Here is a 24,249-nt window from a genome sequence, read left to right as displayed (position 1 = left end):
GAGAATCTGGATGGGAGGGGGGGGGGGTCAGTGCGTGCCACCAGGGGGCGCAGGTGTGCCTCCCGTGAGTGGCCTCAGAATGGGGTTCTGATGGAGAATCTGGATGGGAAGCGTCAGTGCGTGCCACCAGGGGGCGCAGGTGTGCCTCCCGTGAGTGGCCTCAGAATGGGGTTCTGATGGAGAATCTGGATGGGAAGCGTCAGTGCGTGCCACCAGGGGGCGCAGGTGTGCCTCCCGTGAGTGGCCTCAGTGATGCCCTCGGGCCTGCTTTCTCACAGGAAGCTGGGGACGGCCATGTCGACAGTTGGGCCACCGCGCATTCTCTGCAGCACACTCAGTACTCGCTGAACGAGTCTGGCTTGACGAGCGAGTGCTCGTGGTGTTCGCTGTGCTCGTGGTGTGTTCATGGGAGTGCACAGTTGAGTGTCGAGAGCACAACCCATGCTGAGCACACACACTGGTGTGTATCTCACTGTGAAGTGAACCGTGAGGTCGCGCTCTGAGCTGTGCTGCGTTCAGGGGGCAGCATCAGTGCTTCTGCTGCAGATGGTTCAGGTTCAGAACCGGGTCAGGCGTAAACACCTCCGACACTAGTGTGGACGAGTTCGCTTACAGGGGCTGCTTCTGCCTACGGAGGGCGTACAACGCCTCCCTGTGGACCAGAATCCCAGTCTGGGGTCCGCGGTTGTATCAGAAGAGCCTCTAAGCCGATCCCCGCCTTCCACAGGTGGACGCCACACAAGACCACCTCAGAGGTTTGATTTTGTTTTGTTCCTTTTTTTCTTCAAGTTCTAAAGCACTAGTCAGGTTCCATAGATAGCCCTGTAGTTTCAGGGGCCCCCTTACACTGGGACAGGTCCCCAGGTAGGACCCACATTTCGCCTGTGGGTTCTCGAGTCCTCGTTGGCTGTTAACTGCTGTCAAGGCGGCTCCAGCTGAGGGCAACCTCATGTAGAACAGAACAAAACATCGCCTGGTCTTGCGCCATGTTTGTGACGGCTGCAGGATTTATTTGATTTTGTTAAATGGCTGCTCTGAAGTACAGATGCCTCTGATAGGGCTGTGTGTTGGAGCCCGGCTGTGTCTGCCCCGTGGGACTGGACTTCTTGAACCCTGTGTTCTTCCTTTTCCGCTGTTGGTGAGGCAGCTCCACTGGGGGAGGGGTGTGGGGCGCTGGGCAGGCTGGGGCAAGTCATCTGCGAGCACGGAGAAGGGGCTCTGCAGTTAGAGGGGCTTCTTGCAGTCATCCCTGCGGGATGGACTCCTCAGAAGCACCAGACAAGGACCAGAGACAGGCGGCCACTTAGAGTGTGTGGACCGTCAGTCCTTCAGCGGTAAGAAGAGCAGGACAAGGGCAGCCAAGACGGAGCAACGTTTGCTGTGCTGGTGCCACGTGTGTGGTCTGTGACTCGTGCTTTCCAGGACGGATTTCCACTGTGGGGAAGCCCTGACGTCTCGGCCTGGATCAGGAGCGGCCCTGCCCGGCTCCAGCATTCTTCACCACCACGCTAGGCAATAAAAAAACCACCTTTTTTCACTTCAACGGCCTTGCTGAGTGAGGCGGCAGGGGTTATGAATCGCAGCGTCCTGTGTGGCAGCAGAGGACCTGCACTTGGGTGCTGAAGCCACCCGAGTCCCGCCCCTCCGTGAGCCCGTGTGGCCCCAGCGTGGCTGGCAGACAACTGGTGACTCAGGCTTGGGCACGTGCAGACAGCCTCAGAAATGACACAGCAAGCCGCCCCACCCCGTAGAGCAACTGCTGGTGTTGCCAACGGTAAAATACGCGTTTTCAAGGTAAAATTTGAATTTTTAAAACTTGGATTCAGCACCATGAGTTTGACGGCTTCCCAGAACTTTTCTGCTGAGACTGGTGGTCGTTAAAGAATGGACTTGACGCTGAGTTCTCAGATGGGTTGGCATCTGGAAGCTTTGTGCGGCTCCGTAAACCAGTGTTTACCCAGTGTCAGTGTGTGGTGGGCCAGTGTCGTGCACGGGCTCAGGACCAAGAACAGTAAGTATCCCTCCGAGTCTTGTCGAGTTTTGGTGTCCACAGCTTTGTGGAAAAGCAATTAAAATGCTTTTCCCTTTCCCAACTGCATACCTTTGTGCAGCCAGGTTTTTCTTCCTACTCTTCGACTAAAACAACAAACTGTGACAAACTGAAGGCAGAAGCCGAACTGTCCTGTGAGGCCGGTCCACTAACGAGGTTTGAAAATGGAAAATAAGGCCATTCCTCTCACTACGGTCTTTCTTTGTTTAGGAAAATACTGTTTTTCATAAAAATGGTTATTTACATTAACATTTAAATTACAGTATTAGTGAAGAGTATTGACTATACCATGGACTGCTGAAAGAACAAACAAATCTGTCTTGGAAGAAGTACAACCAGAATGTTCCTTACAAGCAAGGATGGCAAGACTTTGTCTCACATACTTTGGACATGTTGTCAGGAGGGGTTAGTCCCCAGAGAAAAGGCATCGTGCTTGGTAGAGTACAGGGTCAGTGGAAAAGAGGAAGACCCTCAAAGAGGTAGATTGACAGTGGCTGCAACAATGAGCTCAAGCATAACAACGATTGTGAGAATGGTGCAGGACTGGGCATTGTTTCGTTCTGTTGTGCATAGGGTCGCTGAGTCGGAACCAACTCGATGGCAACTAACAATTTTTAAATAAATATTTCTTAAATGTCTTGGTTTTAATTTCTAATGCATTAAATGTTGGTGGATAGCACTCCCGTGGACAAAAGCCCCTTGGGGTCCTCGGTAGCACTGAAGATGATAAAGGGACCCTGAGACCCACCGTGTATCATGTGCAGTCCTGATAACCCTGTGAAGTTGGGTTGTCTTGCCCAGCCTGCAAATGAAGAAACTTAGAACTCCTACCTCCTCCTCCTCCCAGGACCGAGACTTGGGGTGCTTATCGGTGCTCGGGATGCCATCGAGCTGATTCTGACTCATAGTGGCCTCAGGTGTTAGGGAGTAGAACTGCCCCACAGGGTTTTCAAGGCCGTGATCCATAAGGAAGCAGACGGCCAAGCCTTTGCTCTGGGTGGTTTCAAACCCCAGCCTTCCAGTTAGCAGCTGATCACAAACCATTTGCACCACCCAGGACCTTAGGCATCATGAAGGTGTGTGGAAGTAGGAAAGGATTACCTCACCAAGTAAGCCAACACAAACTTCCCTTAAGTGGCAAATTCCTTCCATGCCTTTAAAACGAAATGCATCTTAAATGCATTAAAACCTGACGGATATCCAAAAGACAATCTTGTGTAAAGTGAAGATCCCTTAATAACTTACCTTTTTCCATTAACACGGACAGTTGTCTTTCAGTACAACCACCTTGTCACTCCCTGGCCACCCGAGGATGTGATGATTATCTGAGGCTTACAGGGAAGACCCTGGCCCCACCCACAGGAGGGAAGACCCTGGCCCCACCCACAGGGGGAGGGAAGACCCTGGCCCCATCCACAGGGAGAGGGAAGACCCTGGCCCCAACCACAGGAGGGAAGGCCCTGGCCCCACCCATGGGAGGAGGGAAGACCCTGGCCCCGCCCACAGGGGAGGGAAGACCCTGGCCCCGCCCACAGGGGGGAAAGACCCTGGCCCCGCCCACAGGGGGGAAAGACCCTGGCCCCACCCACGGAAGGAGGGAAGACCCTGGCCCCTGCCGCCTCCCAGTCCCCTAGACTGCTCTCCCCAGCACCCCTGCCTGCCACCCCCGAGTCCCCGGGGCCCCTTCACCAGCACCCCTGCCTGCCATCCCCAGACCCCTCATCCTGGCACCTCTGCCTGCTGCTCCCCCCGCCCGCCATCGCTCGGGCCCCTCCCCCAGCACCTCTGCCTCCTGCTCCCCAGGCCCCTTCCTCTGACACCCCTGCCTGCCGCCATCCCACCCCAGCCCCCCCCGGCCCATCCCCAGCACCTCTGCCACCCCCCCCAGTTCCCCAGTCCCCTCTCCCCAGCACCCCTGCCCACCCACCCCAGCTTTGTGGGCTCCCTCTGTTCCTTCTGCTGGCTTTTATGAAGCTGTTCTCCACTGCTCCAGGCAGTCTCCCCTCCAGCTCTCAGCCACAAGCCCTCCTCAGGAAGCCTTCCTCAACCTGCAGGGCTGGGTTGGGGCCCTGGGTTGCTTATTCCAATCCTCGGCATGCAGCCCCCCCTCTGACGCCCCCCTAGCATCTTCTGCCCAGTGGCCTGTGCACCCCGGAAGGCAGGTCCAGTTTCTTGTGCGGCCCATCCAGCGTGTAATAAAGATCTGGTGACTCGACAGCAGTGGGGTTTGCTGAGTCGTATATGAACTGTGAAGTAAGGGAGAACGGCCGCTGCACCGCTGACTGAACGCACCCCGAGGTGAGCAGCTTCCAGCTCACCCAGTAGATATTTTGAACATAAGCAGCTGAAGGTCTGCATCTAGCAGACTGATGTATCAGACGGTCTCGACGTAAGCTTGGAGCAAATGGAAGCTGTCTCTGTGACTCTCTCTGGCCCATCTACTGACTCAGAAGCAGCCCAGGTCCACACCGTGTGGTGCGGGTGACCCCAAGACCCTAGATCCCTAGTTACTAACCCAGGGGTGCCATGAAGGGGGCGGTTCTTCCACTCACAGCTAACCCACAGCCGTCCATCCGCGCACAGCTAACCCACGGCCCTGCATCCACTCACAGCTAACCCACGGCCCTTCATCCGCTCCTAACTAACCCAGGGGTACCAAAGGGCAGCCGTCCGACAATGGGCCAGAACGCAGGCCTCATTCCTCCAAGAAGCTGGGTTCTGTCCAGGCCAGATCTGCCATCAGAGGGAGCCATCTAACACCTTCCTGTGAGGCCAAGAGACCTTGAGAGCACAAACCTGGTGTTTGCAGCTCACTGCTTGCAGCAGCCACAGGGGACACACTCGTCCTCTTCCTCAGGGGAGAAGCCCCTCTGCCACTGCCACCTCCCCAGTCCCTCAGGCCAGCTCGGCTCCATGCTGCGGCCTTTGGTGCACTCCCCTCGAGGCTCTGGGGCCCAGGGCTGGCTGGGGCCTGGAGCTGGCCAGGGCCCGTCCCTCCAAACTCTTGCCCCTGGTCATGGCAGCCCCAGGATTCAAGACTGGCTGCTCCCTCAGCTGGGTCCCCGAGGTTATCATGATGGCCTCCCGGCATGACAGGTCTGGAGCAGGAGCGAGAGTGGGGCTCCCCCAGCTGCACCCTCAGGCTCCCTGTAGCTCTTGCCCTCAGCTGTCTTTCAAAGGAACCCATTCCCTGACAACTGCCTTCCTTATGGCCTACCTCCAGGTGTGGGGGGAGTCCCACAGTCCGCATGACACTGCAGTGTGGACTCTGACGTGTCAGCACCCAGAGGACTGACCAGCACAGAGGGCATCTGTGTGAACTGCGGCCTTCAGTGTTGACTGTGCATCATGGGGCCACTGGTTCTAACAGGTAGGTGCACCGCAGGTGTGGGTGCCAGATGTTAGCCACGGGGTGGGGGGGTGGGTACATGGCACTTTCTGCTCCATCTTCTGTAAACCTAAAGCTGCCCTAAATAATAGTTTGTATAAAACACGAAGCCCTGGTAGCGCAGTGGTTAAGAGCTTGGCTGCTAACCAAAAGGTTGGCAGTTCCACTCCACCAGCCGCTCCTTGGAAACCCCATGGGGCGGTTCTACCCCGTCCTATAGGGTTGCTGTGAGTCAGAACTGACTCCACAGCACCTAACGACAACATATAAAACACACACTCAAAAATTTTAAATAAATGCATTCGCTTGCTGTAACTAGGTCAACAAAAAAAAAAAAAAAAGGTCAACGGAACCCCATTAATCCCTACTCTTCTTGTAGTTCCATCTCGGAGCACGGCCAGCTCAGCTCTGTTAAGACAAACGTCTAAGCTGGGCTTTTGATCTTGTGGTGCTGCTCTTACAGGAGCATCAGATAACTCAGACAGCCCCCCAAGCTGTCGGCGGGTCCTGAGGGGCCCCTAGGTTTTACTCACAGTCAAGAGACAACTCTGTCAGGCACCTGTTGCATTAATTTTTTCTTGTATGTACATGTTAAAAATAAAGTTAAATGATTCCATACATTAACCTACTGAATTTAGGTTTCAGATTCAGTAATTTTAGAATTTCTTGAAATATTTTATATAAAGTGAATATAAAACCATCCTTGGATAAATCGATCTTGAGAAAACTGGCGCTTTGTCACGGCTAAACGTACTTGTTCAGCCATTCAACCAGGTTCCTTCTGGCCTCCTCGATGTAGGGCTTGTCTGCAGGGGTGAAGTCTTCTCTCTTTCGATGCACGAACCCGTGAGTTTGCCCGGAAAATGTTTTAATTTGATATTCAACCTTGCAGTGGTCTTTCAACTTCTGGGTCAGCAAAGAGACCTGTTATGAAGAAGAGTTCACGTTGATATGACTTTAACCTTTAGTAATATCTTTCCATTCTCCAAATTGTCTATAAATGCTCATAAGAGAGATTCAACACCATTTCCACCACAATAAAAAGACAAAAAGGATTCAACATCAACGCTTTACATGATGAACAAGTTCCACAGCTGTAGAGAATTCCTCACTTTTAATTTCTAACTACCACAGTTCTCACTCTGGCGAGGACAGAGCTCTCAGCGACGCGGTAACGGCACACCATCCCTCTGGCAACCATCTGCGTTAACGGATACGATATACTGATTATCACCAACACCAGTCATTTCTAAACGACAGCTTTTCAAGTACAATGCTCTTCTGCTTTTTCCTTACTGACTTAAGGAATTAACAGGTCTGTTTTTAAGGTCGCAGCCGACAAAGACACCACCAGAAAAGAAAGCTACGGACCACTATCTCCTAGGTATGAGGTCGTAGCCGCTAACGTGCCTGGTAGCCCGTGGTGGCTCACTCAGGCGGTGGGGGAGTCAAGCCGGCCACGGTCCCTTCCTTCCGTTAGCTTAGCGTGTGTCACGGCGGTCCCTTCCTTCCCTGTTAGCTTAGCATGTGTCTCGGCGGTCCCTTCCTTCCCTGTTAGCTTAACGTGTGTCACGGCGGTCCCTTCCTTCCCTGTTAGCTTAGCGAGTGTCACGGCAGTCCCATCCTTCCCTGTTAGCTTAGCGTGTGTCACGGCGGTCCCTTCCTTCCCTGTTAGCTTAGCATGTAACAGCGGTCCCTTCCTTCCCTGTTAGCTTAGCATGTGTCACGGCGGTCCCTTCCTTCCCTGTTAGCTTAGCGAGTGTCACAACGGTCCCATCCTTCCCTGTTAGCTTAGCGTGTGTCATGGCGGTCCCTTCCTTCCGTTAGCTTAGCATGTGTCACGGCGGTCCCTTCCTTCCCTGTTAGCTTAGTATGTGTCACGGCGGTCCCTTCCTTCCCTGTTAGCTTAACGTGTGTCACGGCGGTACCTTCCTTCCCTGTTAGCGTGTCACGGCGGTCCCCTCCTTCCCTGTTAGCATGTCACGCCGGTCCCCTCCTTCCCTGTTAGCTTAGCGTGTGTCACGGCAGTCCCTTCCTTCCCTGTTAGCTTAGCGTGTGTCACGGCGGTCCCATCCTTCCCTGTTAGCTTAGCGTGTGTCACAGCGGTCCCATCCTTCCCTGTTAGCTTAGTGTGTGTCACGGTGGTCCCATCCTTCCGTTAGCTTAGTGTGTGTCACGGCAGTCCCTTCCTTCCGTTAGCTTAGCGTGTGTCACGGCGGTCCCATCCTTCACTGTTAGTTTAGCGTGTCACGGCGGTCCCTTCCTTCCCTGTTAGCTTAGCGTTTGTCACGGCGGTCCCTTCCTTCCCTGTTAGCTTAGCGTGTGTCACGGCGGTCCCATCCTTCCCTGTTAGCTTAGTATGTGTCACGGCAGTCCCTTCCTTCCCTGTTACCTTAGCGTGTGTCACGGCGGTCCCTTCCTTCCCTGTTAGCATGTCACGGCGGTCCCCTCCTTCCCTGATAGCGTGTGTCACGCCGGTCCCCTCCTTCCCTGTTAGCTTAGCGTGTGTCACGGCGGTCCCTTCCTTCCCTGTTAGCGTGTGTCACGGCGGTCCCTTCCTTCCCTGTTAGCTTAGCATGTCACAGCGGTCCCTTCCTTCCCTGTTAGCTTAGCGTGTGTCACGGAGGTCCCATCCTTCCCTGTTAGCTTAGTTATGTGTCACGGCGGTCCCTTCCTTCCCTGTTAGCTTAGCGTGTGTCACGGCGGTCCCTTCCTTCCCTGTTAGCTTAGCGTGTGTCACGGCGGTCCCTTCCTTCCCTGTTAGCTTAGCATGTAACAGCGGTCCCTTCCTTCCCTGTTAGCTTAGCATGTCACAGCGGTCCCTTCCTTCCCTGTTAGCTTAGCATGTGTCACGGCAGTCCCATCCTTCCGTTAGCTTAGCGTGTGTCACAGCAGTCCCTTCCTTCCCTGTTAGCTTAGCGTGTGTCACGGTGGTCCCATCCTTCCCTGTTAGCTTAGCGTGTGTCACGGCGGTCCCTTCCTTCCGTCAGCTTAGCGTGTGTCATGGCGGTCCCTTCCTTCCCTGTTAGCTTAGCGTGTGTCACGGCGGTCCCTTCCTTCCCTGTTAGCTTAGCATGTCACGGCGGTCCCTTCCTTCCCTGTTAGCGTGTGTCATGGCGGTCCCATCCTTCCCTGTTAGCATGTCACGCTGGTCCCCTCCTTCCCTGTTAGCTTAGCATGTGTCATGGCGGTCCCTTCCTTCCCTGTTAGCTTAGCGTGTCACGGCAGTCCCATCCTTCGCTGTAAGCTTAGTGTCACGGCAGTCCCTTCCTTCCCTGTTAGCTTAGCGTGTGTCACGGCGGTCCCTTCCTTCCGTTAGTTTAGCGTGTGTCACGGCGGTCCCTTCCTTCCCTGTTAGCTTAGCGGGTGTCACGGCGGTCCCTTCCTTCCCTGTTAGCTTGGTATATGTCACGGCGGTCCCTTCTTTCCCTGTTACCTTAGCGTGTGTCACGGCGGTCCCTTCCTTCCCTGTTAGCGTGTCACGGCGGTCCCCTCCTTCCCTGTTAGCGTGTGTCACGGCGGTCCCATCCTTCCCTGTTAGCTTAGCGTGTGTCATGGCGGTCCGTTCCTTCCCTGTTAGCTTAGCGTGTGTCACGGCGGTCCGTTCCTTCCCTGTTAGCTTAGCGTGTGTCACGGCGGTCCCTTCCCTGTTAGCTTAGCGTGTCACGGCGGTCCCATCCTTCCATTAGCTTAATGAGTGTCACGGCAGTCCCTTCCTTCTGTTAGCTTAGCGTGTGTCACGGCAATCCCTTCCTTCCCTGTTAGCGTGTCATGGTGGTCCCATCCTTCCCTGTTAGCGTGTGTCACGGCGGTCCCTTCCTTCCCTGTTAGCGTGTGTCACGGTGGTCCCTTCCTTCCCCGTTAGCATGTGTCACGGCGGTCCTTTCCTTCCCTGTTAGCATGTGTCACGGCGGTCCCTTCCTTCCCTGTTAGCGTGTGTCACGGCGGTCCCATCCTTCCATTAGCATGTCACGCCGGTCCCCTCCTTCCCTGTTAGCTTAGCATGTGTCATGGCGGTCCCTTCCTTCCCTGTTAGCTTAGCGTGTGTCACGGCGGTCCCATCCTTCCCTGTCAGCGTGTGTCACGGCGGTCCCATCCTTCCCTGTTAGCATGTCACGCTGGTCCCCTCCTTCCCTGTTAGCTTAGCGTGTCACGGCGGTCCCTTCCTTCCCTGTTAGCGTGTCACGGCGGTCCCCTCCTTCCCTGTTAGTGTGTGTCACGGCGGTCCCTTCCCTGTTAGCTTAGCGTGTGTCACGGCGGTCCCATCCTTCCCTGTTAGCTTAGCGTGTGTCACGGCGGTCCCTTCCTTCCGTTAGCTTAGCGTGTGTCATGGCGGTCCCTTCCTTCCCTGTTAGCTTAGCGTGTGTCACGGCGGTCCCTTCCTTCCCTGTTAGCTTAGCATGTCACGGCGGTCCCTTCCTTCCCTGTTAGCATGTGTCATGGCGGTCCCATCCTTCCCTGTTAGCATGTCACGCTGGTCCCCTCCTTCCCTGTTAGCTTAGCGTGTGTCATGGCGGTCCCTTCCTTCCCTGTTAGCTTAGCGTGTCACGGCAGTCCCATCCTTCGCTGTAAGCTTAGCGTGTGTCACGGCGGTCCCTTCCTTCCCTGTTAGCTTAGCGTGTGTCACAGCGGTCCCATCCTTCCCTGTTAGCTTAGCGTGTGTCATGGCGGTCCCTTCCTTCCCTGTTAGCTTAGCGTGTGTCACGGCGATCCCTTCCCTGTTAGCTTAGCGTGTGTCACGGCGGTCCCATCCTTCCGTTAGCTTAATGAGTGTCACGGCAGTCCCTTCCTTCCGTTAGCTTAGCGTGTGTCACGGCGGTCCCTTCCTTCCCTGTTAGCTTAGCATGTCACAGCAGTCCCTTCCTTCCCTGTTAGCTTAGCGTGTGTCACGGCGGTCCCATCCTTCCCTGTTAGCTTAGTTATGTGTCAACGGCGGTCCCTTCCTTCCCTGTTAGCTTAGCATGTCACAGCGGTCCCTTCCTTCCCTGTTAGCTTAGCGTGTGTCACGGCAGTCCCATCCTTCCGTTAGCTTAGCGTGTGTCACGGCGGTCCCATCCTTCCGTTAGCTTAGCGTGTCACGGCGGTCCCATCCTTCCCTGTTAGCTTAGTGTGTGTCACGGCGGTCCCATCCTTCCGTTAGCTTAGTGTGTGTCACGGCAGTCCCTTCCTTCCCTGTTAGCTTAGCGTGTGTCACGGCAGTCCCATCCTTCCGTTAGCTTAGCGTGTGTCACAGCAGTCCCTTCCTTCCCTGTTAGCTTAGCGTGTGTCACGGTGTTCCCATCCTTCCGTTAGCTTAGCGTGTGTCACGGCGATCCCTTCCTTCCCTGTTAGCGTGTCATGGTGGTCCCATCCTTCCCTGTTAGCGTGTGTCACGGCGGTCCCTTCCTTCCCTGTTAGCGTGTGTCATGGTGGTCCCTTCCTTCCCCGTTAGCATGTGTCACGGCGGTCCTTTCCTTCCCTGTTAGCATGTGTCACGGCGGTCCCTTCCTTCCCTGTTAGCGTGTGTCACGGCGGTCCCATCCTTCCATTAGCATGTCACGCCAGTCCCCTCCTTCCCTGTTAGCTTAGCATGTGTCATGGCGGTCCCTTCCTTCCCTGTTAGCTTAGCGTCTGTCACGGCGGTCCCATCCTTCCCTGTCAGCGTGTGTCATGGCGGTCCCATCCTTCCCTGTTAGCATGTCACGCTGGTCCCCTCCTTCCCTGTTAGCTTAGCGTGTCACGGCGGTCCCTTCCTTCCCTGTTAGCGTGTCACGGCGGTCCCCTCCTTCCCTGTTAGCGTGTGTCACGGCGGTCCCTTCCCTGTTAGCTTAGCGTGTGTCACGGCGGTCCCATCCTTCCCTGTTAGCTTAGCGTGTGTCACGGCAGTCCCTTCCTTCCCTGTTAGCTTAGCATGTCATGGAGGTCCCTTCCTTCCCTGTTAGCTTAGCGTGTGTCACAGCAGTCCCTTCCTTCCCTGTTAGCTTAGCGTGTGTCACGGCGGTCCTGTCCTTCCCTGTTAGTTTAGCGTGTGTCACGGCGGTCCCTTCCTTCCCTGTTAGCTTAGCGTGTGTCACGGCGGTCCCTTCCTTCCCTGTTAGCTTGGTATATGTCACGGCGGTCCCTTCTTTCCCTGTTAGCTTAGCGTGTGTCACGGCAGTCCCTTCCTTCCCTGTTAGCGTGTCACGGCGGTCCCCTCCTTCCCTGTTAGCGTGTGTCACGGCGGTCCCATCCTTCCCTGTTAGCTTAGCGTGTGTCACGGCGGTCCGTTCCTTCCCTGTTAGCTTAGCGTGTGTCACGGCGGTCCGTTCCTTCCCTGTTAGCTTAGCGTGTGTCACGGCGGTCCCTTCCCTGTTAGCTTAGCGTGTGTCACGGCGGTCCCATCCTTCCATTAGCTTAATGAGTGTCACGGCAGTCCCTTCCTTCCGTTAGCTTAGCGTGTGTCACGGCGATCCCTTCCTTCCCTGTTAGCGTGTCATGGTGGTCCCATCCTTCCCTGTTAGCGTGTGTCACGGCGGTCCCTTCCTTCCCTGTTAGCGTGTGTCATGGTGGTCCCTTCGTTCCCCGTTAGCATGTGTCACGGCGGTCCTTTCCTTCCCTGTTAGCATGTGTCACGGCGGTCCCTTCCTTCCCTGTTAGCGTGTGTCACAGCGGTCCCATCATGTCACGCCGGTCCCCTCCTTCCCTGTTAGCTTAGCATGTGTCATGGCGGTCCCTTCCTTCCCTGTTAGCTTAGCGTGTGTCACGGCGGTCCCATCCTTCCCTGTTAGCGTGTGTCACGGCGGTCCCATCCTTCCCTGTTAGCATGTCACGCTGGTCCCCTCCTTCCCTGTTAGCTTAGCGTGTGTCACGGCGGTCCCTTCCTTCCCTGTTAGCTTAGCGTGTGTCACGGCGGTCCCTTCCTTCCCTGTTAGCTTAGCGTGTGTCACGGCGGTCCCTTCCTTCCCTGTTAGCTTAGCATGTCATGGAGGTCCCTTCCTTCCCTGTTAGCTTAGCGTGTGTCATGGCAGTCCCTTCCTTCCCTGTTAGCTTAGCGTGTGTCCTGGCGGTCCCTTCCTTCCCTGTTAGCTTAGCATGTGTCATGGCGGTCCCTTCCCTGTTAGCTTAGCGTGTGTCACGGTGGTCCCATCCTTCCGTTAGCTTAATGAGTGTCACGGCGGTCCCTTCCTTCCGTTAGCTTAGCGTGTGTCACGGCGGTCCCTTCCTTCCCTGTTAGCTTAGCATGTGTCACGGCGGTCCCTTCCTTCCCTGTTAGCTTAGCGTGTGTCATGGCTCTTACCTGTTTGGGGTAAGAGCCCACTCTAAGTCCATTCTTTAAAATTCCAATGTTGAAAAAAATTTGGGGGCAACAAATGAATGCTTTAGGACTGCTCCCCCGCCAGCTCAAATGTCACACTGTGTTATAAATGCATCAATCAGGAGGGTCAAGACACCAACTTACTTGCTCAAGAGAAATCACCGCATCATTTTCAGCAAAAATGAACAACGTCGGGTTCTTCAAATTGTACACGTCCTGAGAGTCCTTGACGATGCCTGGGGAACAGGACAGGGAGAGAGCAGGGTGGTTTGCAAACATCACAGAAAATGACGTGAATCTGGTTTGAGTTTTCAAAGGAAAGTGTGTGCTTTTGTTGTTTGTCTTTATTCATTCATTTATTAGCACACTGGGTTTGGTTTTTGGTTTATCTATTAGCAATTCTAGAGACGTGTCCTTGAGATTCAGTCTAAAAGAGAAGCTTGTTTGTTCAGATCGTCCTGCTATACACTCTATTCACTCGGAATTCAGCTTTCAGTAATGGAAGAACTGAAGACCACTGAGTGTAAAGACAGGAACGGCCGGGAAAATGCTCCTTCTGTGACACGCCTGGAAGAAGGGGCGATAATCTCAAATCAAGGAGCCCTGGTGCTGCAGTGGTTAAGCGCTTGGCTGCTAAGGGAAAGGTCGGAGGTTCGAACCCACCAGCCGCTCCTCAGGAGAACGTGGCGCTCTGCTGCCATAAAGATTACAGCCTTGGAAACCCTGTGAGGCAGCTCTACTCCGTTCTATAGGGTCCCTGAGTCTGAATCGACTCCATGGCAACAGATGTGGTTTATTTTGGTAATCTCAAATCAGGACAGCCTGGCCTCTGCTGTTCTTCTAGAAATTTCTCACTGTCTGCACAAGCCCTGCAGGCCTTGACTTACTGTGCTGACGGTCCCATTCATAACATGTCTATGCTCTCATGAGACCACAGTCCTACCAGGCCACCCAGGAAAACCAGTGTGCACCCTCCATCCAGAATTCTAGAGATGGGTTACCCGAACTTTAACAAAACATGCTCTGCCCGACCAGAGGGCTGGAAAGACTGCTGGAGCAGCCGCGTCTGTGGGAAAACTGGGGGTCCTGAGTGAGGCCACAGGAAGGTAAAGTGGGGGACGGAGTGCAAGACGGCTGCCTCTCCGCTGCCGGGCACAGGCACGCAGCAAGCTGGCCTCCTGCACGTCCAAGTCCTCCGGATCCGGGCTGGGCCGCTGCCACTCGGCAAAATCCCGTCCTGTGCTGGGACCTGCTGTCCCCAAACTGCTCTGCAGCATGTGTGCACACAGCGCCAGACGGGGGCGCCGGCGAGCCGCCACGCGGGGCTGTGTCTGCGCAAGGGCTGAGGGGCAACTCCCCACTCATGGAGCCTATTTCCTTTTCCTTAGACTTTAACAGTTTTAGGTTTACAGAAAACCATGTAGGAAGTACGGTATCCATTTCCCTCTTCTCCCCTGCACAGTCTGTGCTATTATTAACGTCCTGCATCAGTTTGACACATTTGTTACAACCGATGACTAAATGACGTCAGTTTACGTGGCCTCACTCTGCTGCAGTCCTGCGGGTTTTGACAAAGGCATCACATCACGTGTCACGTCCACCATCACGGTCCGTGCAGAATCCTCTCACTGCCTGAAAACGCCCTGGGCTCACCTGCTCGTCCTGCCCCTCCCCACCAGCCCCGACCTTCTCACCATCTGTGCCAACTGGAGCCCCAGTGACTCAGTGGTTAAGCGTTTTGCTGCTAACCAAAAGGTCGCTACTAACTAAAAGGTCAGCAATTTGAATCCACCAGGCGCTCCTAGGAACCCTATGGGGCAGTTCTACTCTGTCCTATAGGGTCACCGTGAGTAGGAATCGACTCCATGGCAACAGGTTTTTGTTTTTCTTTTTTAACAGTTTGACAGAGTTTATTTCCTGTCGTTTAAGTAGATACATAAGGGTTTTTTTGTAGCAGCATTATTTGTTAATGTGGGTGAGGGCTTCCTATTTGGCTTTCTGCCTTATGCAAATTCAGCTTAATTGCTTTTTCCCTTTATACATATATTTGTATTGTAAAGATATATGTATAAAACACACTTGCCAGTTCCACAGTTTTCAGGTGTACAATTTAGTTATATCAGTTACATTAATCCCATGTGCACCCACCACCCATAACTGTGCCAAACTGCCCACTACCACAGACAAACTGTGGGGCTTTTTTTTTTTTTTTAATGCTAAAAACAAGTGAAAATACCACAGTAAGCTAACACTAAGCCAAATAAAAATCATTAGTACAGCTTTATGATATACTATTATCAAGGTCAAATTTCATCGTGTGCCTTTTTTTAGCGTCTTCTTGGGCAGAATGTTTCTGTTTACCGTGTACCTGGTCCGCCGCCATTTCCACATCAAAGTACAATGTTCTCATTTCCTTGCTGTGCTACCTGAGTCCTGTATGCTGCTGTTGACACCTCGGAGCAGATTTTTCTTTTCCTTCTTGTGTGCACCTGTGTGCGTGTGTGTGTGCACGCATGACTCTGTGTGTGCCTGTGTGTGCACATGCGTACATGCTTGTGTGCATGTGTTCCTGTGTACATCCGTGTGCCTTGTGTGCACGTGAGTGTACTTGTGTGCCTGTGTGCACCGTGTGCACGTGTGTGCTTGTGTGCCTGTGTGCCTTGTGTGCACATGTGCTTGTGTGCCTGTGTGTCTGTGTGTGCCTGTGCCTGTGTGCACCTGTGCTTGTGTGCCTGTGTGCCTTGTGTGCACATGTGCTTGTGTGCCTGTGTGTCTGTGTGCCTGTGTGCCTGTGTGCACGCCTGTGTGTGCCTGTGTGCACCTGTGCTTGTGTGCCTGTGTGCATGTGTGTGCCTCTGTGCGCCTGTGCTTGTGTGCCTGTGTGTGCCTGTGTGCTTGTGTGCCTGTGTGTGCATATGTGTGCCTGTGCGCCTGTGCTTGTGTGCCTGTGTGTGCCTGTGTGCTTCTGTGCCTGTGTGTGCATGTGTGTGCCTGTGTGCGCCTGTGCTTGTGTGCCTGTGTGTCTGTGTGCTTGTGTGCCTGTGTGTGCATGTGTGTGCCTGTGCGCTTGTGCTTGTGTGCCTGTGTGTGCACGTGTGTGCCTGTGTGCTTGTGTGCCTGTGTGTGCCTGTGTGCTTGTGTGCCTGTGTGCGCCTGTGCTTGTGTGCCTGTGTGCCTGTGTGCCTGTGTGTGTGCCTGTGTGCATGTGTGTGCCTGTGTGCTTGTGTGCCTGTGTGCTTGTGTGCCTGTGTGTGCGTGTGCCTGTGTGTGCCTCTGTGCGCCTGTGCTTGTGTGCCTATGTATGCCTGTGTGCTTGTGTGCCTGTGTGTGCCTGTGTGCTTCTGTGCCTGTGTGTGCATGTGTGTGCCTCTGTGCACCTGTGCTTGTGTGCCTGTGTGTGTCTGTGTGCTTGTGTGCCTGTGTGTGCGTGTGCATGTGTGTGCCTGTGTGCGCCTGTGCTTGTCTGCCTGTGTGCATGTGTGCCTGTGTGCTTGTGTGCGTGTGCTTGTGTGCTTCTGTGCCTGTGTGCACCTGTGCTTGTATGCCTGTGTGCCTGTGTGCTTGTGTGCCTGTGTGCATGTGTGTGCCTGTGTGCATGTGTGTGTGCCTGTGCTTGTGTGCCTGTGTGCGCCTGTGTGTGCCTGTGTGCATGTGTGTGCCTGTGTGCTTGTGTGCATCTGTGCGCCTGTGCTTGTGTGCCTGTGTGTGCCTGTGCTTGTGTGCCTGTGTGTGCATGTGTGTGCCTGTGTGCGCCTGTGCTTGTGTGCCTGTGTATGCCTGTGTGCTTGTGTGCCTGTGTGTGCATGTGTGTGCCTCTGTGCACCTGTGCTTGTGTGCCTGTGTGCTTGTGTGTGTGCCTGTGTGTGCCTGTGCTTGTGTGTGCCTGTGCTTGTGTGTGCCTGTGTGCTTGTGTGCCTGTGTGTGCGTGTGCGTGTGTGCCTGTGTGCATGTGTGTGCCTCTGTGTGCATGTGTGTGCCTCTGTGTGCCTGTGCTTGTGTGCCTATGTATGCCTGTGTGCTTGTGTGCCTGTGTGCTTCTGTGCCTGTGTGTGCAGGTGTGTGCCTCTGTGCACCTGTGCTTGTGTGCCTGTGTGTGTCTGTGTGCTTGTGTGCCTGTGTGTGCATGTGTGCATGTATGTGCCTGTGTGCGCCTGTGCTTGTGTGCCTGTGTGCATGTGTGCCTGTGTGCTTGTGTGCCTGTGTGCCTGTGTGCTTGTGTGCCTGTGTGCGCCTGTGCTTGTATGCCTGTGTGCCTGTGTGCTTGTGTGTGTGCCTGTGTGCATGTGTGTGCCTGTGTGCTTGTGTGCCTGTGCCTGTGTGCTTGTGTGCCTCTGTGCGCCTGTGCTTGTGTGCCTGTGCTTGTGCCTGTGTGTGCATGTGTGTGCCTGTGTGCGCCTGTGCTTGTGTGTCTGTGTATGCCTGTGTGCTTGTGTGCCTATGTGTGCATGTGTGTGCCTCTGTGCACCTGTGCTTTGTGCCTGTGTGTGCCTGTGTGCGCCTGTGCTTGTGTGTGTGCCTGTGTGTGCCTGTGTGCATGTGTGTGCCTGTGTGCTTGTGTGCCTGTGTGCGCCTGTGCTTGTGTGCCTGTGTGTGCCTGTGTGCCTGTGTGCGCCTGTCTGTGCCTCTGTGCGCCTGTGCTTGTGTGCCTGTGTGTGCCTGTGTGTGCCTGTGTGCCTGTGTGCATATGTGTGTGCCTGTGTGTGCCTGTGCTTGTGTGCCTGTGTGTGCCTGTGTGTGCCTGTGTGCATGTGTGTGCCTGTGTGCTTGTGTGCCTCTGTGCGCCTGTGCTTGTGTGCCTGTGTGTGCCTGTGTGCTTGTGTGTGTGCCTGTGTGCCTCTGTGCGCCTGTGCTTGTGTGCCTGTGTGCTTGTGTGTGTGCCTGTGTGCATGTGTGTGCCTGTGTGCTTGTGTGCCTGTGTGCGCCTGTGCTTGTGTGCCTGTGTGTGCCTGTGTGCTTCTGTGTGCCTGTGTGTGCCTGTGTGCTTGTGTGCCTGTGTGTGCCTGTGTGTGCCTGTGCTTGTGTGCCTGTGTGTGCCTGTGTGCCTGTGTGCATGTGTGCCTGTGTGTGCATGTGTGCCTGTGCCTTTGTGTGCCCGTGTGTGCCTGTGTGCTTGTGTGTGCCTGTGTGTGCCTGTGTGCTTGTGTGCCTGTGTGTGCATGTGTGTGCCTCTGTGCGCCTGTGCTTGTGTGCCTGTGTGTGCCTGTGTGTCCGTGTGCTTGTGTGCCTGTGTGCTTATGTGCCTGTGTGTGCCTGTGCTTGTGTGCCTGTGTGTGCATGTGTGCCTGTGTGTGCCTTTGCTTGTGTGCCTGTGTGCCTGTGTGTGCATGTGTGCCTGTGTGTGCCTGTGTGTGCCTGTGTGTGCCTGTGTGCATGTGTGTGTGCCTGTGTGTGCCTGTGTGCGCCTGTGTGCGCCTGTGCTTGTGTGCCTGTGTGTGCCTGTGTGTGCCTGTGTGCGCCTGTGTGCCTGTGTGCCTGTGCTTGTGTGCCTGTGTGCCTGTGTGCTTGTGCTTGTGTGCCTGTGTGTGCCTGTGTGTGCCTGTGTGCATGTGTGCCTGTGTGCGCCTGTGTGCGCCTGTGTGTGCCTGTGTGCATGTGTGTGCCTGTGTGCTTGTGTGCCTCTGTGTGCCTGTGCTTGTGTGCCTGTGTGTGCCTGTGTGCTTGTGTGTGTGCTTGTGTGCCTGTGTCCGTGTGTGCCTGTGTGTGCCTGTGTGTGCCTGTGTGTGCCTGTGTGCACCTGTGCTTGTGTGCCTGTGTGCTTGTGTGCCTTTGTGTGCATGTGTGTGCCTGTGTGCTTGTGTGCCTGTGTGTGCCTGTGTGCGCCTGTGCTTGTGTGCCTTTGTGTGCGACTGTGCTTGTGTGCCTTTGTGTGCCTGTGTGTGCCTGTGTGCTTGTGTGCCTGCATGTGCGTGTGTGTGCCTCTGTGCGCCTGTGCTTGTGTGCCTGTGTGTGTGCCTGTGTGTACGCCTGTGTGTGCCTGTGTGTCCATGTGTGCTTGTGTGTGTGCCTGTGTGTGCATGTTTGCTTGTGTGTGTGCCTGTGCTTGTGTGTGTGTGTGTGAGCACACGCATGTGTGGTTAAGGACAATTTGCATCTTGAAAAACATGTTCATACATGTTGCTCAAAAGAAGAGTATCGAGATTCGTCACCACAGAATGAACTGCTGGTTAAACGTGTCCCCTTCAGCCCAAGAGAAGAAATTGGGACCGCTGTTGGACGCCCCAGTCCCCACACACCCAGTGGCCTCTGGCGACTGCCCTCACCTCTATTCTCTTATTTCACACAAACCTCCTGGGATGGGCATCTCTGCACTCCTGGGACCCTGAGAAGCCGGCGGTCATTGCCACCACATCGCGCCCCGTGTCCTCACCAGGGCAGACTTACCATAGATCGACACCCCAGCCCTGAATTCTGCGCGCGTTGCCATCAGGTGGTGGACAGCCACGCCGCCCCAGCAGAAGCCCACAACGCCAAATTTCTGGGCACCACACTGCAGCTTCAGGTACTTGAGGACCACGTCCACCTCTCTGGGCAAGAGAAAAGCCACTGACGAGTCAAGAGTTAGGTTGTGTCACAGCCACCTAGTGCTGCTGTGGCAGAAATGCCACAAGTCGGTGGCTTTAAAGCACAGAAATTTATTTTCTCACAGTTCTGGAGGCTAACAGTCCCTGGCGTTGCCTGGCTGGCCGACAATCCTCACATGATGCCCGTCTTCCCCAGTGTGTGCCTGCCTCTGTGTCTGATTTTCCCTTGTTGTAACTCTGATGTGATTGGGTTTAGGACCCACTCTACATGGATCTGGCCTTGTTAACAAAAGTCTTATTTCCAAACAGGGTCAGATCCACAGGAACAGCACATACTTAGGGGACACAATTCAATCCCTGACACTTTGCAAGCAACTGGAGAGGTGACTGCAGTCAGACGCCATGGGGGTGAAAGGCTGGACCACCAAGGGCCATTTGGAGTTCTCAAGGATGGTTCTTTTCAGACTTCAGCCTCAGCACTTCTGCCAAGAGACGCACCCCTGCTGGTCTCCCTGTCCCACCCACTGTGCTGCGGGAGGCTGCTTCCCAAAACATAAGCCTGCCCATCTACGTCCCAGCCAACAGCTGAGCAACAGCTCTGCAGCCTCAGGATGGAGGCCACGGACTTAGCCCCACAGGCCAGCGCCCCTGCCCCTTCCTCTAACACCCCCAAGCTCTGCATCCCCGGCCCCTCCCACACCCTAGAGCAGATCTGTATTTGGAAGGGCACCAGGGCTACTCAAGCCAAGAGAGACCAAGAGGGGTAGCCTCATCTTGCAAATGGGCAATGGCTCCCAAGTTCATGTTCAAATGAGTTGTTTGGAACTCTAAGGCAAATTCAGGTAGCAACAGCATACCAAAAGGCAGCCCAGAAAGCTGTTTGCTCTGTGGGGAAGGACTGCTGCATGTTTGCAGTTAAGGAAAGGAGTAGCAAGCCATGCGGCAGTGGTTCCTCGTTCTTGTGGTCCCAGTAACCCGTATCTGCACACATTTAAACAGAACCAGCATGCGACTCTGTGCAAACAGTATCGTCCACAATGCTGGAGCAGTAATTAAGGACTTCTGGAAAAGCTTTTTTACAGCTCCGAGTCTGTTCTCCACTTTGCTGGGAGCACTAGGACCTGGCTTTGGATAGGTCCCCCCACGCTCACCTCCTGTCGTGGGGAGGCCCTGGAGAGCTGAGCAGGGCTGTGGCACAGGCGAGGCCCAGGGCCCACCAGCCCAGCAGACAGAAGGCAGGGAGTCCGGGCAGTGTGGTCTAGGAGAAAGGAACCAAGGGTCTCGGGTCCAGGGCCGAGTGGCCAAGGGGTGGCCCGGCCTGGCCTTTGGCACAGCAGGTCACACCCCAGGCCAAAGGTGGTATATCCCGGGCCACTATGTCCTAGGGAGAGGACCTAGGCAAAGGGACAGGAGGGCACCAGGAAGACAAAGGGCCTGGCAAGTGGGGCTATCTGGGGAACCCTCTTTCTCCTGGGCTCAGGTTTCTTGTGCAGGGAGGAGCTTGACCAGAGAGACCATTCCAGGCCATGTTCCCTCCTTACTTCGTACTTCAATTGGAAGGAGGGGGTCTGTTGGGTGGCTGGTGGCTCAGAGGTAATCCAGTCGAAGGCTGGAGACTGGGGGTACCTCCCCTTTTCTCCCAGAGCTCCCCGAACCTGGCAAGACCACAGTCCTTCCTACAAAGCCTACTCCAAAGCCCTACAGTCTCCAGGGGACAGAGAGGCCAGTCTGGGCTGAGGGGAGCCAGTGCCTCAGCTGCAGCCAGCTGAGCAGTCAAGGCTGGGTCTATTCTCAATACCTTCTCTGCCCTCTCAACTGGCCCTGCAGCCAGGAGTGGAAGGAAAGGGGTGTTGTGGGCTGAATCATGCCCCGCCCCCCCCCCCCCCCCCGCCCAAAGAGACATGCTGAAGTTCTAACCCCTGTGCTGGGAATGTGGCCTTGTTTGGAATAGGGTCTTTCTTTGCAGATGTTCTCAGCTAAGTCACCTGGGGTAGTGGGGTCCTGGCCCTAATTCCTTCGGAGTGGTGTCTTACAAAAGGAGAACAGACAGACAGAGGCCATGTCACATGAGGGAGACAGATGCCCTGTGACAATGTACCTGTACCCCTAGGAATGGCTGGCCCTCTTGGGGCTACAGAAGCTGGAGGAGACGGGAGGGAGTGGGGTCTTCCCTGGAGGCACAGAGAGAGCACGGGCCCGAATTAGGCCCCCAGTCTTCAGACGTGTGAGAAAACAAATTCTTGTGCTTTGAAGCCATTTTGTCATGGCAGCCCTGGAACCCAGCCAATGCTGGCCCCACAGGCCCCTCAGCCCCTCAGCCAGCACTGGCCCCACAGGCCCCTCAGCCCCTCAGCCAGTGCTGGCCCCACAAGCCCTGATGCCTGTCAAGGATAAGCAGTGCAGCTGTGTTCCCACACCGGCGTTGAAGCGGCTCCTCAGAGAGGGAGGGAAGGCGCTTGCAGGGAACACAGAGGGCCTGTGGGCTCCTGGCTGTGTGTCCATACACTGAGCCAAGTGCAAATGTCTTTCCTGGGACTTCAGGAGGACCCCACTAGCTGTGGCCATTGGAAGTCCTACACAGGGTCTCTGAGTGGGCACGTGGGACCCCCCTCCCCACCCCTACCGCCCCTAAGCCCAGCCACACCCACGAGGACTTACTTGTCAACCTTCTGGGCGTTTCTTGTCTTTATCCACTCCGGGAAGGTGGACCAGTCACTGGAGGGATGCCAGGGCTCTTGCCCGACAAAGAAGTCTGGGAGGATGGTGCTGCAAAGCACAGACACAGAAAGACCCCCTCCAGAGCAGGCCGAGGACCATCATGAAACAAGAGGCCCAGCTGCTCCCTATCGGGCACCTGCAAGCCTCTGTCTGTGCCCAGCCTCCTCTGCACAGCAGGGACAGTTGGGGGTTGTTGGTGGGACCCGGGCACTTATCCCTTTGGCATACTGAGTGTGGTGTGGGCAGAACCACACCATCAGGGCTGGCTCTGTGTCTGCTCCTGGGCTTGCCTCACCTGCAAGAAGAAATCTGGAGAGCTGAACGGGCAGAAAGTCAAGTCACCTTTTCATTCAAAACTGGGTTTGCACTGAGCGGCAATGGGGGTGGCTAGTGTAGTGGGTTTCTCTGTGTAGGAAAGTGAGGCAGGTGCGCCTGATTTCCAGAGTCAAACTTAAAAAACCAACTTAGATACCCAAACCTACCCACTGCCATTGAGTCGATTCTGACTCATAGCGACCCTATAGGACAGAGTAGAACTGCCCCATAGGCTTCCCAAGGAGCGCCTGGTGGATTCAAACTGCCGACCTTTTGGTTAGCAGCCAAGCTCTAACCACTGCGCCACCAGGGCTCCAGATAGGGAGAGGCTTTATTCACAAGAAAAGACGATGCAGGGGGATGGGGTGGGGGGGCACTGCAGTGGGCAAGGGGCCTACTGCAATAGGGAGAACACTCTGACCATGAGCTCAGCAAGGGTCTTAAGAGGTAGGCAAAACGGGTGTAAAAGTAAACAAGGCTAGAAAGAAGCAGCTGTGGAGAAGGTCCTGCCCTGAGGGCAGCTGCTCTGCGGGAGGGGCAGGCCCTTCAGGAGGGCAGGGTGCTGGCTCAGCTGAGGGGTCAAGGTTCAGGGACCTGGGGAGGGAGGGAAGCTTAACCCGAGTTTGGCCAACAAGCACTTTGATCTGAGTGCTCAGAGAGGCCAGGCATCTCAGTTAATAGTTCACAGGCACAGAGGGGAGCTCAGGGTCTGTGCGTGGCCTTGTCCTGGGTACACAAGCGGCACCATGAGCCTCAGTAAGTCACGGGGGAGGGCATTCTGCTTTCTGGAACACAAAGGTGGGGAGTTCTGTGACCGTCGCTGGTTTTTGGGTCACAGGGATCCAGAAAGTCCAAAGCTGTCACCAGCTCCTCTTTTTAAGACAAGGAGAACCACACACGGCCTTCTGAGCTTCCGAGGCAGAAATGGCTCCAACCCTTCCATGCCTGGCAACTTCCATCTCCACCAGGGGAAGCTGGGACACAAACAGGCAGGAGCCTCCCCAAGCTGCAACAGCACCCAGCTGACAGGGCAAGCGTTCGGGGTGGTTCTCACAGCACCAATGCCAGAGCCCAGTGGAGCTCAGACACCACTGGATCAGACAGGCCTGCACCTGGACAGCCCAGAGCCCTGCAGCTCACCGAGGCTGAGATCTACCCAGGGCCAAGGTGCTCCAGAGGCCAAGTCTGGGCCCATCCAGAGACAACGGGCCACCCAGGAAGAGCACACCTGGGTCTGGGCCCCCACTAGGACACAAATTCCCAAACTACACTATAGGCCAGGGGTCCCCAGGGCCACACTGGTATATAAAACTCAGTACCCAAGTCTACACTACAGGCCAGGGGCCCCCCGAGGCCACGCTGGGAACCACTCCCAGTAGCCCGAGTCTACACTGCAGGCCAGGGGCCCTTAGGGCCACAATGGAACCACTCCCAGTGACCCGAGTCTACACTGCAGGCCAGAGGCCCCCAGGGCCATGCTGGGAGCCACTCCCAGCGACCTAAGTCTACACTGCAGGCAAGGTCCCAAGGTCCATGCTGGGAACCACTCCCAGTGACCCTAAGAAGTGAGGGTCCTGCTCTAATAAATACCTACAATGTCGAAGTGGTTTTAGAATTGGGTAATGGGTGGAGGCTGGAAGAGTTTTAAGTTGTCTAATAATAAAAACCTGGATTGCCTTGAAGAGACTGTTGGTAGAATCATGGATGTTAAAGGTGATCCTGCTGAGGGCTGAGAAGGAAGTGAGGCGAACTATATAGAAAGGCTCTATCATCTTAAGAGAATACACACGGCACCAGCAACAGAATGTTGGTAGAAATGTGGACATTAAACGTGCTTCTGATGAGGCTTTAAAAGAAAATGATGACCATGTAATTGGACAACGGAGGAAGACTGGTGCTTTTTATGCAGCGGCAAAGAACTTGACTGAATTATGTTCAAATGTTTGGTGGAAGGAAAAGCTTGTAAGTGATGAACTTGGATATC

The 24,249-nt window shown here is 55.1% G+C and overlaps 1 protein-coding gene across 3 annotated transcripts in view; it reads right to left on the bottom strand.

Annotated features, from left to right (window-relative positions):
* Positions 1-5,792: 5,792 nt before the first annotated feature.
* Positions 5,793-24,249, bottom strand: part of CMBL (carboxymethylenebutenolidase homolog) — a 37,729-nt gene continuing 19,272 nt past the window's right edge. Inside the window, exons 3-7 of one of the 3 annotated variants that reach the window (XM_049860137.1) lie at positions 21,891-21,998; positions 20,384-20,490; positions 19,093-19,254; positions 12,856-12,947; positions 5,793-6,362 (exon numbers count right to left, since the gene is read on the bottom strand). In XM_049860137.1, the coding sequence (XP_049716094.1) occupies positions 6,183-6,362; positions 12,856-12,947; positions 19,093-19,254; positions 20,384-20,490; positions 21,891-21,998 (649 nt within the window). In that variant the 3' untranslated portion in view covers positions 5,793-6,182. The remainder of the gene's footprint in view (positions 6,363-12,855; positions 12,948-19,092; positions 19,255-20,383; positions 20,491-21,890; positions 21,999-24,249) is intronic. The other 2 variants (XM_049860127.1, XM_049860145.1) reach the window with 2 other exon arrangements.

This window comes from Elephas maximus, chromosome 2 (genome assembly GCF_024166365.1).
Source record: "Elephas maximus indicus isolate mEleMax1 chromosome 2, mEleMax1 primary haplotype, whole genome shotgun sequence".
Classification (NCBI taxonomy): Eukaryota; Metazoa; Chordata; class Mammalia; order Proboscidea; family Elephantidae; genus Elephas; species Elephas maximus.
The sequence above is the reverse complement of the archived record's forward strand: the minus strand, read 5'-3'. Positions and strand labels throughout refer to the sequence as shown.